This window comes from Hypanus sabinus, chromosome 19, assembly GCF_030144855.1.
Source record: "Hypanus sabinus isolate sHypSab1 chromosome 19, sHypSab1.hap1, whole genome shotgun sequence".
In the NCBI taxonomy this organism is placed as follows: domain Eukaryota; kingdom Metazoa; phylum Chordata; class Chondrichthyes; order Myliobatiformes; family Dasyatidae; genus Hypanus; species Hypanus sabinus.
The window spans coordinates 56,625,607-56,643,885 of NC_082724.1; the positions used below are offsets into that span (position 1 = coordinate 56,625,607).

Genomic DNA, 18,279 nt, shown 5'->3' on the forward strand with positions numbered 1-18,279 from the left:
TGCTTCATTGTTAGCAACTGTGAAGTCATTCACTTAGAACCTAAAAGAGACAGAACTAAGAACTTTACAAGATGGCAACAGTGGAGCATTTGGAAGCAGTGGAGCTCCAAAGAAATGTAGGCACTAAACTGGCATGAACAGATGCAAAACAAACATCTAAAATGCGAATGGAAGCAAGCTTTTAGAGTCAATAAAGTCAGAGAGTTGTACATCACAGAAGTGAGTCCTACAGGCTAACACATAAATGACTTGGAGGAAGTTGCTGAGGAGTTGGTGCAGGGGGCAGGGTTTTAGATTTTTGGATTATTGGGATCTCTTCTGGGGAAGGTGGGACCTGTACAGATTGAATGGGTTGCACCTGAACTCGAGAGGGAGCAATATCCTTGCAAGTAGGTTTGCTAGCATGGTTCGGGAGGATTTAAACTAATTTGCAAGGGGGATGGGACCCGGAGCAATAGAGCAGTGAAAGAAGTGCTTGGAGTAAAGCCAGATATAACATATAAAGTGGCTTTGAGGAAAGAGAAGCAGAATAAAGGGTATAAAGGTAGTAAGGTAGAAGGGCTAAAGTGTGTGTACTTCAATGCAACAAGCATCAGGAACAAAGGTGATGAACTGAGAGCTTGGATACATACATGGAATTATGATGTAGTGGCCATTACGGAGACTTGGCTGGAACCAAGGCAAGAATGGATTCTCAATATTCCTGGATTTCAGTGCTTTAAAAGGGATGGGGGGGGGAGGGGAGGAGGGGTGGCATTACTGGTCAGGGATACTATTACAGCTGCAGAAAGGGTGGGTAATGTAGCAGGATCCTCTTTTGAGTTAGTATGGGTGGAAGTCAGGAACAGAAAGGGAACAGTTACTGTACTGGGGGTATTCTATAGACCTCCTGGTAGCAGCAGAGATACTGACGAGCAGATTGAGAGGCGGATTTTGGAAAGGTGCAAAAATAACAGGGTTGTTATCATGGGTGACTTTAACTTCCCTAATATTGATTGGCACTTGATTAGTTCCAAGGGTTTAGATGGGGCAGAGTTTGTTAAGTGTGTCCAGGATGGATTCCTGTCACAGTATGTTGACAGGCCAACTAGGGGGAATGCCATACTAGATCAAGTATTAGTTAACGAACTGGGTCAGGTCACAGATCTGTCAGTGGGTAAGCATCTGGGGGACAGTGATCACCGTTCCCTGACCTTTAGCATTATCATGGAAAAGGATAGAATCAGAGAGGACAGGAAAATTTTTAATTGGGGAAGGGCAAATTATGACGCTATAAGGCTAGAACTTGCAGGTGTGAATTGGGATGATGTTTTTGCAGGGAAATGTACTATGGACATGTGGTCGATGTTAGGGATAAATTTGTCCCAGTGAGGAAGATAAAGAATGGTAGGGTGAAGGAACCATGGGTGACAAGTGAAGTGGAAAATCTAGTCAGGTGGAAGAAGGCAGCATACATGAGGTTTAGGAAGCAAGGATCAGATGGGTCTATTGAGGAATATAGGGTAGCAAGAAAGGAGCTTAAGAAGGGGCTGAGAAGAGCAAGAAGGGGGCATGAGAAGGCCTTGGCAAATAGGGTAAAGGAAAACCCCAAGGCATTCTTCAATTATGTGAAGAACAAAAGGAGTGAAGGTAGGACAGATTAGAGATAAAAATGGGAAGACATGCCTGGAGGCTGTGGAAGTGAGTGAGGTCCTCAATGAATACTTCTCTTTGATATTCACCACTGAGAAGGAATGATGAAGATGAGGACAATATGAGTGAGGTTGATGTTCTGGAGCATGTTGATATTAAGGGAAAGGAGCTGTTGGAGTTGTTAAAATATATTAGGATGGATAAGTCCCCGGGGCCTGATGGAATATTCCCCAGGCTGCTCCAGGAGGTGAGGGAAGAAATTGCTGAGCCTTTGGCTAGGATCTTTATGTCCTCGTTGTCCATGGGAATGATACCGAAGGGTCGGAGGGAGGCGAATGTTGTCCCCTTGTTCAAAAAAGGTAGTAGGGATAGTCCAGGTAATTGTAGACCAGTAAGCCTTACGTCTGTGGTGGGAAAGCTGTTGGAAAAGATTCTTAGAGATAGGATCTATGGGCATTTAGAGGATCATGGTCTGATCAGGGACAGTCAGCAGGTTTGTGAAGGGCAGATTGTGCTGATCAAGCCTGATAGAGTTCTTTGAGGAGGTGACCTGGCATATAGATGAGGATAGTGCAGTGGATGTGACCTACATGGATTTTAGTAAGGCATTTGACAAGGTTCCACATGGTAGGCTTATTCAGAAAGTCAGAAGGCATGGGATCCAGGGAAGTTTGGCCAGGTGGATTCAGAATTGGCTTGCCTGCAGAAGGCAGAGGGTTGTGGTGGAGGGAGTACATTCAGATTGGAGGGTTGTGACTAGTGATGTCCCACAAGGATCTGTTCTGGGACCTCTACTTTTCGTGATTTTTTTTTTAACGACCTGTGTGTGGGGGTAGAAGGGTGGGTTTGCAAGTTTACAGATGACACGAAGATTGGTGGTGTTGTAGATAATGTAGAGGATTATCGAAGATTGCAGAGAGACACTGATAGGATGCAGAAGTGGCTGAGAAGTGGCAGATGGAGTTCAAACTGGAGAAGTGTGAGGTGGTACACTTTGGAAGGACAAACTCCAAGGCAGAGTACAAAGTAAATGGCAGGATACTTGGTAGTGTGGAGGAGCAGAGAGATCTGGGGGTACATGTCCACAGATCCCTGAAAGTTGCCTCACAGGTAGATAGGACAGTTAAGAAAGCTTATGGGGTGTTAGCTTTCATAAGTCGAGGGATAGAGTTTAAGAGACGCGATGTAATGATGCAGCTCTATAAAACTCTGGTTAGGCCACACTTGTACTGTGTCCAGTTCTGGTTGCCTCAGTATAGGAAGGATGTGGAAGCATTGGAAAGAGTACAGAGGAGATTTACCAGGATGCTGCCTGGTTTAGAGAGTATGGATTATGATCAGAGATTAAGGGAGCTAGGGCTTTACTCTTTGGAGAGAAGGAGGATGACAGGAAACATGATAGAGGTGTACAAGATATTAAGAGGAATAGACAAGAGTGGACAGCCAGCACATCTTCCCCAGGGCACCACTGCTCAGTACAAGAGGACATTGCTTTAAGGTAAGAGGAGGGAAGTTCAAAGGGGATATTAGAGGAAGGTTTTTTACTCAGAGAGTGGTTGGTGCGTGGAATGCACTGCCTGAGTCAGTGGTGGAGGCAGATACACTAGTGAAGTTTAAGAGACTACTAGACAGGTACATGGAGGGGGTTATATGGGAGACAGGGAGGGCCTGTAATGTGTTGTAATATTCTATGTTCTATGAAGTGCAGTGTGGATATACTTTAATGGTAGCTAGATTCCAAAGATTGAGATATAAGGAGTCATTGCACAAACAAGGTATTAAAGGGAACTGATAAGAAACAATTTACATTGGCTAGATATCTGGGATATTATCTAACAATCTGGGATATTAGTAAAGCAGATCTTTCAGGTGTAAAGTTAGAAAATGTTTCTGCAGGTAAAGGATTCCAAATTCGTATGAAAACAGCAACTGGTGCTTATTCAGTTATTAATGTTAGCTCTGAGATTGATAGATATTTGTTAACTAAAGGTTATTAAGAGAAATGTAGAAACATGGCATTTAGACACAGGTCTGTGTGATCTTATTGAATGATGGCACATATTTGCATATCCTCTTCCCTCAAAACTCTTACATTACTTGCAGTTTGATTTTTTTTTAATAATCTGATCTTAACGATCATGGGTCCAGTGAGGAGTTCTCTTATGAACAGGTTTTACATTTTACATCTGGGTTAATTTAATCGAAAGTATTTGTACTTGCTACTTGATGATCCACAGTTCCTTGGGGTTCCAGAATCTTGTAGTAGCAGTAGTGCAATCACTCAAGTTGGGTATGATGTTCTCCTACAGGGTTGTCTATTGGTGGGTCCACAGGTTGCTGTAGAGGCCAGTCTGGGATTTACATATTCTGATGCCATGTGGACACAGGTGGTTGTGGTTGAGTCTTTGGTTGTTCAGTCTCTCCTTTCACAGCTGTTGCTTGCTCTCTGCAGCAGAGGTCACTCCCATATAGCACAACTCCCTCTTGGAACAGATTTCAGTAAACTGTATTTATTGAATGCAATAAATTCCCAGTTTTTATATGAAATGTTGAACTTCTTCAGAGGATTGGTTTGGGGGTTTTGAGTTAGGCATCCAAATGACATTACTTATCCTTCAGAGTTGGTATTCCTTTATCATGTACAGTATACTTTACAGTGCATAATATCATATGACCCATCTCATTTCTGTTTGTTTCAGAGTAAAGTTCTGTTGCTCAGGCTGTGGTATCATGAAAGTTGTCGTGTGTTCAAAGACCGGCTGGTGAATGATACTGACCGCAACTGGTTTGAAAATCTGATGCACAACAAGCTTCTGGATTTGGGCACGAGATTTGAAGAGATTGCTGCACAGTTACCTGTGCTTTATGGAGATTTCATGGCCATTGGAACAGATAACAAGATTTATGAATTTATTTCTGATAATGAAAAGGTTATTTTCTTTCATTCTTGATATTTTATTAGAATCTGCTTTGTATTGTCAATGTTCCCTGGGAGCAGAAAATGTTGTGCTGATAGTTTACTCTTAAATAAAACAAAGTTCAAGAAATTCATTTGTGCAACAGCAGAAACTGCAAGACTGCATTGGTGAAAACTGCATGTTTCTGGGAAAGGGAGCATCAGCCATTAATATCATATGGTCCTTTAGGTACAAGATTTTGTCCACTCCAGTACTGTTCCTCTAACATCCAGTTCCACCAAATGTCCTCAACGGATATGCAATTCACAATATTTGTTTCTGATTAGGTTTTTCACCATATTGGTATGAATGTCAACTTGTCCTGTTCATTCACAACACAAAGAAACTATATTCAAAATTCAAGGTTGAAGTTTATCATGTGTATAGAAACATAGAAAACCTACAGCATAATACAAGCCCTTCAGCCCACAAAGCAGTGCTGAACATGTCCTTTCCTTTGAACTACGAGGAGTGATTGATAAGTTTGTGGCCTAAGGTAGAAGGAGTCAGTTTTAGAAAACCTAGTGCATTTATTTTTCATACAGCCCCCTCCTACATTTATATACTTAGTCCAGCGGTCTTGGAGCATATTAACCTCAACCTTTCTTCATAAATCAGTCAAAGGGTTGAACTGCATGTGCACGTAAAGAGAGCTGTATAACTCATCTCCTTCTGCCTTAGGCCACAAACTTATCAATCACCTCTGCTGTGGACACTTTCTGGAGGTCCAAGATCCATATGCTCCATGACCACTGGACTAAGTGTGTAAATGTAGGAGAGGACTATGTTGAAAAATAAATGCGCTATATGTTCTCAAATTGACTCCTCCTACTTTAGGCCACGAACTTATCAATCACCCCTCGTACTTTGGCTTACCCATAGCCCTCTATTTTTCTAAGCTCCATGAATCCATCCAGGAGCCTCTTAAAAGACTCTATCATTTATGCCTCCACCATCACCACCGGCAGTGTATATCAAAACATACAGTAATAATCAATACACCCACAAGTGTCACCACGCATTCCAGTACCAACACAGCATGCCCACAATGATTAGCAGAACACAGAACACAAGCAACAGCAAAATAAATCCCATTCCTCCCTCCCACCCATGCACGTACACAGTCATCTAACCCCAGAACAGGACATCTTCTTTGTCCTCCAGCATACTCTGACTTGGGCTGACAGACATTGGGTTTGGACTTACTTTTTTAAACTATATTTAATTATTACTATATTAAGAATACTGCTTGTATCATTTACTACTATTTTGAAACTACATTTCATTAATACCAATGGTTCAAGCTGACCACTATTCGAAAGGTCAGACATATCACTCCCCCAGTCACAAGCAAAATTCCACAGACTTTTCCACAAAACAAACCTGAAAAAGTCTGCCCCAAACTGGGATGCAGTTGCCACACTCAGGATAGGTTCAGAAAGCTCCCACTCAAATGCCAGGAATCCTGCAAATAAAGAAGAGTTCCATGTTCATGGGATCAAAAATGAGTTTTTAAAAAATCAGGAGCAAGATATTTGACCAAAGAAGTAACACCAAAAATAAAAACCCTTCTTTACCCTTCTTCTGGAAGAGCCACAGCAAAATACAACCAGCAGTCTTTCAGCCACTAGGGAGTGTTGGCCAGGAATGAATAGATCAGGGGTGGTGAACCTTCTTGAGAGTGTGTATTGCCAAGTTGGCAATAAACTTTTTTTAATTAATTTTTTAGATTTAAAAAATGTCTCTGCATGCCAGGATAAAGAGATAATCATTGATTAATTTTAACAATACTTTAAAGAAAAATAATGAGTCCTTTTGCAAATTTACATCTCACTGCTCCTGAGTCATGAAAAGTAATTTGCTGCTACATTTGACAGAAAATATAATCATTATGTATCTTTTTTTATTGTGGCTGGGTTTTAAAGAATTGAGAGGTGGCACTGCATGCCATGTGCCAACATAATCTTTACATGTGACATAGGTTCACCACCCCTAGAATAGATACTACATTGATGGGCTGGGTTTTCGCAGAGACCTTGCTGCTGTTAAAAAAAGTGCTGCTAATATGGGAACTTCATCCTGTTGTACCCTTGCTCCAGAAAGAGAGAAACATTACAGTAGTGCAGGAGTTAGCACTACTGCCTCACAGGTCCAGATATCCCTGTTCAGTCCTAACCTTTAGTGCTGTTCATCTGGTTTTCTATCTATTTATTAACTTTGTGGTTTTCCCCTCACTGTTCTGGCTCCCTCCTCCTCCTGTCAAAGACGTGCAGGTTGATAGATTATTTAACTACTGTCAATTGCCTCGGTTGATAGCTAGATAATTGTGATTGCGGGAGTATGGACATGGACATAGTGGGTTGAAGTATCTGTTTCCTAGTTATTTGGTTTACTGCTGCAAGTTGCACTGTCTTTCTATAGACAACATTAAAATTTGTGATTTCTATTAAGCTCTTTAAAACGACATTAAGGAGTTTATTAATGTTGTTTTAAAGCCAGAGAAAGTAAATTTCAGGGACAAATTGCCATATAATGCAGAAGATCATGGAAATTGGTCTGGAAGTCTCGTTGTTGTCAATCATGCTTTATGGTACTTCCCTAATCTAACCATATAACTGTTCTCTATTGGCCCATTTAGGCAGTTGTCCTAATAAGCTAACTAATTAATTTACAAATTCTATTGCAGGTGTACTGCCAATAAATGATGGTCCCAGTCTCCAGTCCCAATTTGTATAAAATCAGATTGGCAATAAAGTCCATCGTTAGCCTAAGTAAAGAAAGATAAACCATAATCTTTGATTGCTTTCTAATCAGTTGCATTAAACATTGTGCCAGTGGAGGACATGGATAAAGTTGGGCCTTAACTTTTTACACATCCAATTACTGTGTCTGCTCTCACAAGCCAGGCATACATGTAATTGAACTGCCTGAAAATCTGATGCTGTTAATGACAGCAAAGAGATTTACTTTAAGCAGAAGGATAGAAGAAGTAGAAGGATTAAGTAAAAGGATTTAATATAGCTGTTAGGAAGGGTTTAAACTAAGTTGGCAAGGGGAAGGAAACAACGGTGTTCGGATCGAGGAAGAGGAAAATAGTAACGTCAAAGATACTGTGCAGCAAAGATGGCAAGAAGGACAGGCAGGTGAATAGACAGGATAATTTGCTGTGCAATAGAAATATAACAAAATCAGTAACAGATACTGATATAAATGTACTATACTTAAATGCCCGCAGCATTAGAAATAAAGTGGATGACCTTGATGTACAGCTACAGGTTAAAAAGTATGACATAGTGGCCATCACTGAGTCATGGCTAAATGATGGATGTGATTAGGAGCTGCATGTTCAAGGATACACTGTGTATAGGAAAGATAGGAAGGTAGGTAAAGGGGGTGGCGTGGCCCTGATGGTAAGCAATGATATCAAATCACTAGAAAGAAGGGATATAGGATCAGAAGAAGTAGAATCCCTAAGGGTCAAGTTAAGAAATGGCAAGGGTAATGTTATGTACCCTGTAACTGGGTTACCAAACCAGCAGAAATGGAATACAAGTTGGAGTCTGTAATTACTAATAACCTTTATTAGCAAACTAAGTAATACAGTACAAAAATAAAATGCAAATATGTATATATTACAGGTTAGCTTTTTTATATATATACACACAGAAGTGTGGTAAAAGGAATCAAAAACCAAGCTCTTCCAAAGTGTAGGGATAAATGAATAGTCTTAGGAGATGATGAAAGTTCAGTTTAGCTTAGGCTGAAGTAGTTGAGGGAGTGAGTGAGTGAGAGAGAGAGAGAGAGAGAGAAGCAGCTACAGCAGACAAACCTTCAATTGTCTTCTTGTTCTGTTGTACTGATGTGGTCATTCGGTTATGACCCCTCCATTCTCGGCTAGACCGTTCTTCCGTGGTGGACTCATCACTCTGGTGTGAGTGGACACACACACAAGCCCCCACTGGTCCTGCCATCACACTGCGAGCTTTGTGACCGATCTCCCGATTCGGTCCTTCAAGCGCCCACCTTCCTGTGGGTGCACAACACTCTTGCAGTGTCTCATGGCGTGTCTGCCGGTATCTCAGCAGACCCGTCTTTTATCTCCCCTGACGAGGTATCAGCCATCCATCAACTGACCATGTCCGTGTCCATCAAACTAGCCACTCCCTCCTATCTCAGCAGGCACCTGGCATCACTCTGCTGTGTCAGCAGAGATCCACACAAACAGGCCAAATGTCCTTGGCGTTAAAGTCAACAATTAGCAAAGAAGCCATAATACTAAATCATCCATTTTAATCCTTGTCTCTCTCTCTCCCATCTGCAACAGGATGCCTCCTTCATCTCTCTCTCTCGTTAGCAGCATAGTTCACAGGGGGGTCAACTCTGGACCCCATCTCCACCTGGTTTTCTCATCACACATAACAGTAAAAAGACACTAATAGCAGTTATATACAGGCCTCCAAACAGCAGCCAGGATGTGGACTACAAGTTACAGCTGGAAATAGAAAAAGCGTGTCAGAAGGAAAATGTCAAGATAATTATGGGAGATTTTAATATTGAAGTGGATTGGGAAAGTCAGGAAGATACTGCATCTCAGGAGAGGGAGTTTGTAGAATGCCTATGGGATTGCTTACTGGAGCAGCTTGTCCATAAGCCCAGCAGGGGATCAACTGTTTTGGATTGGGTGCTGTGTAACGAGCCTGAGGTGATTAGGGAGCTAGAGGTAATGGAACCCCTTGGAAGTAGTGATCATAATATGATCGAGTTCAGTTTCAAATTTGAAAAGAAGAAGCTGGTATCAGGTGTATCAATATTTCAGTGGAACAAAGGAAATTACAGTAGTATGAGAGAGGAATTGGCCCAAGTTGATTGGAAAAGTAAGCTAAATGGAGGGACAGTAGAGCAGAATTGGATTCCTACATGAAATAAGGAGAGTGCAGGAAAAATATATTCCAAGAAAAAAGAAAATCATAAAAGGAAAAATGACACAAATGTGGCTGATGAGAGAAGTTAAGGCTAAAATAAAAGCAAAAGAGGCAGCATACAAGGAAGCAAAAATTAGTGGGAAAGCTGAGGACTGGATGAATTTTAAAAATTTACAGAAGGAAACTAAGAAAGTAATTAGGAAAGAAAAGATGAATTATGAAAGGAAATTGGCGATTAACATAAAAAAGACACTAAGAGTTTTTTTAAATATATGAAGAGTAGAAGAGTGACACAGGTAGGTATTGGACCTATTGAAAAGGATGCTGGAGAAATTATAATGGGTAACAAAGAGATGGCAGAGGAACTAAATGAGTATTTTGCATCAGTCTTCACAGTGGAAGACATTAGCAACATACCTGATAGCCAGAGGTCTCAGGGAATAGAATTAGGTACAGTCAAGATTACCAGAGAGAAAGTGCTTGAGAAGCTAAATGGACTAAGGATAGATAAGTCTCCCGGACCGAATGAAGTGCATCCATGGGTTCTGTAGGAGGTGGCTTTGGAGATTGTGAAGGCATTGGAAATAATCTTCCAGGAATCAGTAGACTCTGGCACTGTTCTGGAGGACTGGAAGGTCGCAAATATAGTTCCGTTGTTTAAGAAAGGGGGGAGGCAGCAAAAAGAAAATTTCAGACCTATTAGTCTGACATCGGTAGTTGGAAAGTTATTGGAGTCGATCCTCAAGGATGAGATTGTGGTGAGATTGTGATACCTTGAGGTGCATTACAAAATAGGCCCAAGCCAACATGGTTTCATGAAGGGAAGATCCTGCCTCACCAACCTTTTGGAATTTTTTGAGTTAATCTCAAATAAGATAGACAAGGGAGAGGCTGTGGATGTTGTGTATTTGGATTTCCAAAAGGCCTTTGATAAGGTGCCGCATAAGAGGCTGCTTAATAAGATGAGGGCCCATGGGATTACAGGAAGGATATTGGAATGGGTGGAGCATTGGCTGATAGGCCGAAAGCAAAGTGTGGGAATACAGGGATCCTATTCTGGTTGGTTGTCAGTTACTAGTGGTTTTCTGCAGGGGTCGGTGTCGGGGCCTCTTCTTTTTACACTGTATATCGACGACTTAGATTATGGATTAAATGGTTTTGTGACTAAGTTTGCAGATGACACCAAGATAGGTGGAGGAGCAGGAAGTGTTGAGGAAACGGAAAGGTTGCAGAGAGACTTGGTCAGTTTAGGAGAGTGGGCAAAGAAATGGCAGATGAGATACAATGTTGAGAAATGTACGGTTGTACATTTTGGGAGAAGAAACAATTGGGTAGATTATTATTTAGATGGGGAGAAAATTCAAAAATCGGAAGTGCAAAGGGTCTTGGGGGCCGTAGTGCAGGATACCCTAAAGGTTAACCACCAGGTTGGATTGGCAGTAAGGAAAGCGAATGCTATGTTGGCATTCATTTCAAGAGGAATAGTGTATAAGAGTAAGGAGGTGTTGATGAGGCTCTATGGGGCACTGGTGAGACCACTTGGAATACTGTGTGCAGTTTTGGGCCCCCTATCATAGAAAGGATGAGCTGATGTTGGAGAGAGTTCAGAGAAGATTCACTAGGATGATTCCTGGAATGCAGGGACTAACATATGAGGAGCATTTGTCGGCTCTTGGACTGTATTCATTAGAGAATAGAAGAATGAAAGGGGATCTCATAAAAACATTTTGAATGTTAAAAGGGCTGGACAGAGTAGATGTGGAAAGGCTGTTTCCCTTGGTGGGTGAATCCAGGACAAGAGCTCACAGTCTTAAAGTTAGAGGGTACCCATTTAAAACAGAGATGAGGAGAAATTTTTTTAGCCAGAGGGTCGTGGATTTATGGAATTCAATGCCACATACAGCTGTGGAGGCCCAATCATTGAGGGTGTTTAAGGAGGAGATTGATAGGTATCTAATTAGTCAGGGTATCAAGGGATATGGGGAAAAAGCTGGAAATTGGAACTAGATAGGAGAATAGTTCAGCTCTTGGTGGAGTAGCAGAGCAGACACAATGGGCCACATGGCCTACTTCTGCTCCTTTGTCTTGTGATCTTGTGATTGTATTTAAGTCTACTCTAGAATATGATTGTTGATTGCCAAGTATGCAATTGTCAATGCCAAGTACATCATCATCCAGTGCCATTTTGTAAATGGAAATCAATAAACATTAAACAAAATAAATAAATAATTAAAATCAATCCGGGAAAGTACAGTAAACATAAATATTGATGGATTCAGCCAAAAAGAACTGGCTGAAATGTTCTACCTGGAATGTCAGATCTCCAAGGAATGAATAATTTATAGCACGGGGCATCTGACTGTTCTTTTTCTCAGACCTTTGCTGGAATATTAGTTAAAAGCTGCAGTTCCAGTGTGGATGGCATTTGACCTGAGTTCCTTAGATTTCTGGGACTGGATTATTCCTGTGATCGCAGCACTCTTCAGAGTATTCTGTTACAATCTTCCCTGGTTGCTGCCCGAACCAATAGCCAAAAGATCTCTGGTCCTCATGGTCTACCCAGTACCGTTGAAGTGTTGACTGTTACTTCAGTCAACTAACTTGGGTTGGGTAAATGACCACACAAATCTTAATTAATTAAAATATTGTACTTTATTATATCAATACAAATATTAATGGAAGTTGTTTTGATTCCTGGCCAACAACTTAGATTCCAGAATGCCACTATCTCTTTTGTACCACTACCCACCCAACTTTAACATCAAAATAAGAGATTTCCTGTTGGTCAAATGATCAGTCTATCTTCTCCCTGCCCCAGATATGGGGGTCTTCTTTGTGACAGTTAGTCTCCAGAGTTGTCACTGCTCTACACTCAAAATCCTTTGTTATTAATCTCTTGTCATATTAGTTGTGCACTCTAATGCTTCTGTTCTGTTTGTTCTGATTTATTTGGCCAACTTGTTTTCACTTTTTATTGGCCCTGGCCCAAGACTACAGATAGCATTACCTCATTACTCTTCTCCCAGGGAAGGACTTCCCATGCTTTTCCCTGAGTCTGGCCATTTTAAACCAGTTACACCCAGTTCAAGTCAGATCCTGGGCTCAGGATTCTACAGTTCAAACACAAGCTGCTCTTCTATATGTCTGCAGTAGGTTGCTGGTAGAGGTTTTGTTATGTTCACTTCAAACTGTTCTGGTCCAGCCATCCCTGAGCAAGGATGATAGTTCACAAAATGGTAGTTGTAACAACGGTGTCACAAAATAGTGGCCTCCATTTCTTCTGCCACATGGTAACAGCAAATATATTCGTCTTATCTGCATTCACAGGTGTTGACACATTCCAATTAACTAGTTTGCAGATTTTTAATTCCTTCATTGCCAACAGAAGCAAAATGATCAACTACAATATATTTTTGAGCCTAGTGGGCAATGCTGCCTGCACTTTTAATGTGAGAGCTGAAATAATTATACAGTAAATATGGTTGGCATTTATGGCTCCCCTTTCAATAAGTACCCATGTGAAATTTCCCGAAGAATACACGTTGTTAGGCTCATCCTGCTTCTATTCAGTGCCATTACATTGCCTGCACTTTTTATAGATACAAACATGTCGTCTGTCTTCATATCCTAGTACTCCTCATAGAAAACAAAGGAGGAATGCAGGAACAATGCAGATATCTGGGAACTGAGCATCTCAAAGCTGCACAGGGGAGGAATTTTGTGGCCATATCTGCTATTGAAGTTATTTATGCCATTGTGTTAGAAACAGCCTCTCCGTTATTTCTTGTCCTTGGACAGACTCCTGCCCTTTAGGTTTAGTTAGTATATAATAAAATGGTGTTTCTGTATTAATGCTCTTCAGAACAATATCAGTAGCAGATTTTGGACAAATGTGTGACTGTACCTGCAATGTGTCTCTTATCTGAACTTTATGAGGAAAAAGCATGCTGTAAATCAGCAATGCTTCTTTATTCCTTGCAGATGATCGATGTTATTGAAGAGTACATTGATGATTTCAACCAGACCAGTACAACCAAGTTGAAGCTCATTCTTTTCATGGATGCCATCCAACACATCTGTAGAATCAGTAGGATTCTGCGGCAGCCAATGGGCAATGCCCTGTTACTTGGAGTCGGGGGCAGTGGAAGACAATCCCTTACCAAATTGGCATCCCATATGTAAGTAGTAATAAGTTACATCTGTTTGACATGCCACTGCCCTGAATAATTGTGCAACGAGGATAAAAAGTGAGACATGGCCTGCTTAAGACTTAGTTTGAACTACTTAGCTGCTCATCTTAATTTAGCACTATCCAGACAGAGATACTTAATGAAATCATAAATATGTGATATATCCTTAAACTGAAAAATCTAAATAACCCTGCTCATATGGGAGAAGACAAGGTGAGTAGCAAGTAAAGGGTAAATAATATGGAAGTTAACTTTTAATGGCATGTGAATTAGAATCACCAGCTATACTCTGGTAAACTCCAGTTTCTCATTCATAGATCTTACCTGAGTTCCATTTCTCACCTACTCTCTTTAGCGGTGTTCCTCTTCCATCCACAGAACTTCTGCAACCCTCCATTGTATTTATTGTGTTTCTATCCATGTTACTTTCCAGAATCTAAAACAAAGAGTCACTGTTTAAAAAGGAGGGTTTGGTTGCCCTTTTAAGCCTAATGAGGTAAAGTTTTTCCTTTGCAAGACTTTGGAATTCTCTTCTTCAAAGGACAGTAGAAACAGAGACTTTAAATGTTTTTAAGGCAGCAATAGACTGAAAGGTTACTGGGAGTAAGCAATAAAGCAGATTTGAGTTTAGAATTAGATCAGCCATGATCTTATTGAACAACGGAGCATGGAGCTGAATGTCTACCCTGCTTCTAGTTTATAATTCCCTTACAGGTACATCCTCCTACTGCTTCCACTTATTTGTATGCTTTATTTTGCTTCTAAGGCCATCTGTGGAGATGACTTTATCTGTTCCTTATTAGATCTCCCAAAACATTTCACTTCACATTTCATGGGTTCTGCCGTTGTTCTGCCCAACTTCTCAGCTGATCAACTTCATTTTGTAGCCTAAGAGTACTCTTGTCACTATCAACAACACCACCATTTCACATGGTAAACATACTGAACAAACTTCTTTCATTCAGACAGTCCATAATACAATAATCGCTGCTAGTCACAGGCTTCCAATAACAAAACCAACCTCCACCAGTATTCTCTGTCTGCCTTCACTGCCTCTTTTTGGGGGGTCTTTATATAATTCCCAGTTATGGTTTCTGTCCTTTGCTGTTTCTCAGTTACATCCAAATGTTTATCATACATTTTGATTTTCTGATCAAAATTCCTCAATATCAGGACTACCCAGCTCCTTCCGTGAATTGCCTATTCAGATCCTTCATCACCTTACAACCTTGATACTGTAAAATTGACACTAGATAACATTATTTGTTCTGCCAATTCACCTGTGTATGCTTTCAGATTAAAACCCTTTAATCCTGTGAGCATCATAAGATATTGGAGCAGAACTGGCCCCTTCAGCCTTTGAGTCTGCACTACCATTTGCTCATAACCGATTTATTATCCTTCTCAACCCAAGAGACTGCCCATGCAGAATCCAGAGTTTTGTCTTTGGCTACAACTGGCAACACTTTGGGTGAATAAATATGAAATACATCTGGCTCCTCATATTATTAACATTAGACTTGATGGATTTAACAAACTTTGGTATATATTTTTGGAGGTGCCAGCAGCTGAGGAACTGGCACACACTCAGCATTTCAGTGAAGCTGCATCATGCACTTTAAGAGCCATTGCAAAGTCAGTCTGCCTTTCTCCAAAGACCACTACACATAATATCTCTGACTTTGAAGAAGGGAAGACCCGTTGCAGAGAGATGAGAACTTTACTGTATTGTTGCATGTGAAAGTAGAGCTATCCTCAGCACAACCTGCCTATGGTGACAAAGAAATTCTTTTGCATTAGAAAATACATACTAAACATGTGATATAAAATGCTTTGTGTGAGAAGTCCACAGTGGAAAAACTACGTGTGCTGAAAGGCCAAGACCTTTCATGGTTCACATTTTGCGAAGTCAGAATTAGCACCTTGGAGACTGCTTCAGATCAGTGTGTTTTTGTGGATGCAGCCCTTTCCGTTGGAAATGGGAGGCTGAAGATGATCTCTCTTCACAGCTAGAACTTTAGATTTTCTGCATCATTTCTCTTGGGGAGCAAACTGGCTTCGGTAGTGCGAAGATTATAGTTTTGTCAGTTTAATGCTTTCCTTCATTATGAACATTCTTTTTCTCTTTCTTTAAAATGCTACCTTGAGGCAGAAGGGGATGAATTTGACTGTCTCACATACTGCTAGACATGCTGGAGAAAGCAGCTCATACTTGAACCATAACTCACCAAAAAGAATGGTCTATACAAATACAGTTTATAATGATCAGAACATTTTTCTCTTAACCTCCTGCACCTGTTGCTCTTGATACTGGTCTAGATACTGTAGTTGACACTGTATGTACCTTCAAAGCAATGTAAGAGATTTTATTCATTGAAACTGCTTATGCATTAGTACTCCAGCTTAAAGAGTTTTTTTGTCACTTGCTTATTTAAAATTATCTGTTTATTTTACCAGGGCTGAATATGATTGTTTTCAAATTGAACTTGCCAAAAATTATGGGTCATCAGAATGGAGAGAAGATATCAAGCGGATTTTGCTGAAAGCAGGAGTACAATACCAACAGATCACCTTCCTCTTTGTAGACACGCAGGTATATTTTTTTCTGAACTGAAAATATTTAATGAGTACAGAATTAACTAGTAACACAGATTGCACCAAAAAAAGGGGGTGGTGCGGTAGGGTAGCAGTTAGCACAACATATTACAATGCCAGCTGTAAAGATTGGTGTTCACTTCCTGCCACTATCTGTAAAGAGTTTGTACTTTCTCCCCATGACTGCATGAGTTTCCTCCCATATTCCAAAGACTTACAGTTGAGGTTAGTGAGTTATGAGCATGCTATGTTGGCACCAGAAACATGGCAAAACTTATGGGCTGCCCAGCACAATCCTTGCTGATTTGATTTGACACAACTGATGCATTTCATTGTATGCTTTGAAAATAAAATTAATCTTTTTCTTTATGAAAAGAAAGAGAATCCGGGCAAAGGACAACAACAAACTGGGAGAGCAGTGATCATGATTTAGTGTGATTTAGCAGATTGACAAAAAGGACAGGGGTTCATCAATGGGAATTTTTTTTAGGGTGGAATACTAAAATAATTAAGTAAATCTAGTTCAGAAACAAGAAAAGAACATTTAGAGGCATTCAAGGAAGAGATACTTGATCTGAATTCTCACAAAGTCCACAATTTAAAAAAACTAGGAAGAACTGAGTGGGACCCAGGATCAGCCATGATGGAATGGTGGAGCAGACTTGATGGTCTGAGTGGCCTAATTCTGCTCCTGTGCCTTATGGTCTAACTCTGATCACCATTTTACATTTCAGGTTCTGGAAAATAAGAAGATGACTATTGTACTTTTCTTTAAAAAGTGAATAAGGGATAGGTTAAATTGTTATCATTCTGCCAGCCCAATATGCATTATAGAAAAGTGCTGAGCGTTGCTGGAATTTAGAAGAATTTGGGGGGGTGGGGGGGGTTGCTGGTGTCTCATTGAAATCTATTAAAATAAATATTAAAAGATAGAATGGGCGTGGAGAGGATGTTTCTTTTCTGGGGGAGTCTAGGATCAGAAGGCACAGCCTCAGAGATGAAGTATGTTTATTTAGAACAGAGGTAAGGAGGAATTTCTTTAGCCAGCATATGGTGAAATTGTGGAATTCATTGCCACAGATGGCTCTGGAGGCCAAGTCGTTGGGTATATTTCAACTGGAGGTTGATAGATCTTTGATTAATAAGAGCACCAAAGATAATGGGGAGAAGAATGGGATTGAGAGGAAAAATAAACCATGGAAATCAAGGGAAGAACATTATTTCAATGGTTGGAGTTACAGTCGGCCCTCCTTATCCGCGAATTCCACATCCGCAAATTCAACCAACCGCGAATCGCGAAAACCTGGAAGTGCTCTTCCAGCACTTGTTGTTCGAGCATGTACAGATTTTTTTTCTTATCATTATTCCCTAAACAATGCAGTATAACAACTATTTTACATAGCATTTACATTGTATTAAGTATTATAAGTAATCTAGAGATGATTTAAACTATACGGGAGGATGTGCGTGGATTATCGTGGATCGGTATCGAAAAAATCGAAAGTTCTCTTACTAAGTAAGTCGGACCAGGTACACCCGGTATTATTTAGCGTCAGTTAGTCAAACATTTGCAATTGTATATAGTATATATTTTACCTTTCTATGCATATAAAACACTTAAGAACGTATGTTTCAGTGCCGGGCTCGGGAAGTTCACAAGTTCAACCTTTGACAGATCACTATGGAGTGTGCTCTCCACCATGCCGGGTTGATGTGGAGGATCAAAATCCCAAAACCCAATAATTAAACCACTGCGTTGCTTAGTAATAATTGTAGCTTTCATCAGGGCACAGCCTCTCTCACTTTATCCTTTAAAATTGTTCCAATCATTGACTGACATAGCATAACACTTTTCCAATGACCAATGGTGTTTCACCTCTTTCCAATCACTTCATTATTTCCACTTTATTTTCAATCGTTATCGCGATTATTTTCGTGAACAGAAACACTGCGAATTCAGCTCTCTGCCGCTGGGTCCTAATG

The 18,279-nt window shown here is 40.5% G+C and overlaps 1 protein-coding gene across 1 annotated transcript in view; it reads left to right on the forward strand.

Moving 5' to 3' along the window:
• The window catches only part of dnah1 (dynein, axonemal, heavy chain 1), a 357,521-nt gene that overhangs the window by 238,409 nt on the left and 100,833 nt on the right, over positions 1 to 18,279 (forward strand). Inside the window, exons 47-49 of the mRNA XM_059944450.1 lie at positions 4,332 to 4,562; positions 13,493 to 13,689; positions 16,159 to 16,294. Coding sequence (XP_059800433.1) covers positions 4,332 to 4,562; positions 13,493 to 13,689; positions 16,159 to 16,294 — 564 coding nt within the window. The remainder of the gene's footprint in view (positions 1 to 4,331; positions 4,563 to 13,492; positions 13,690 to 16,158; positions 16,295 to 18,279) is intronic.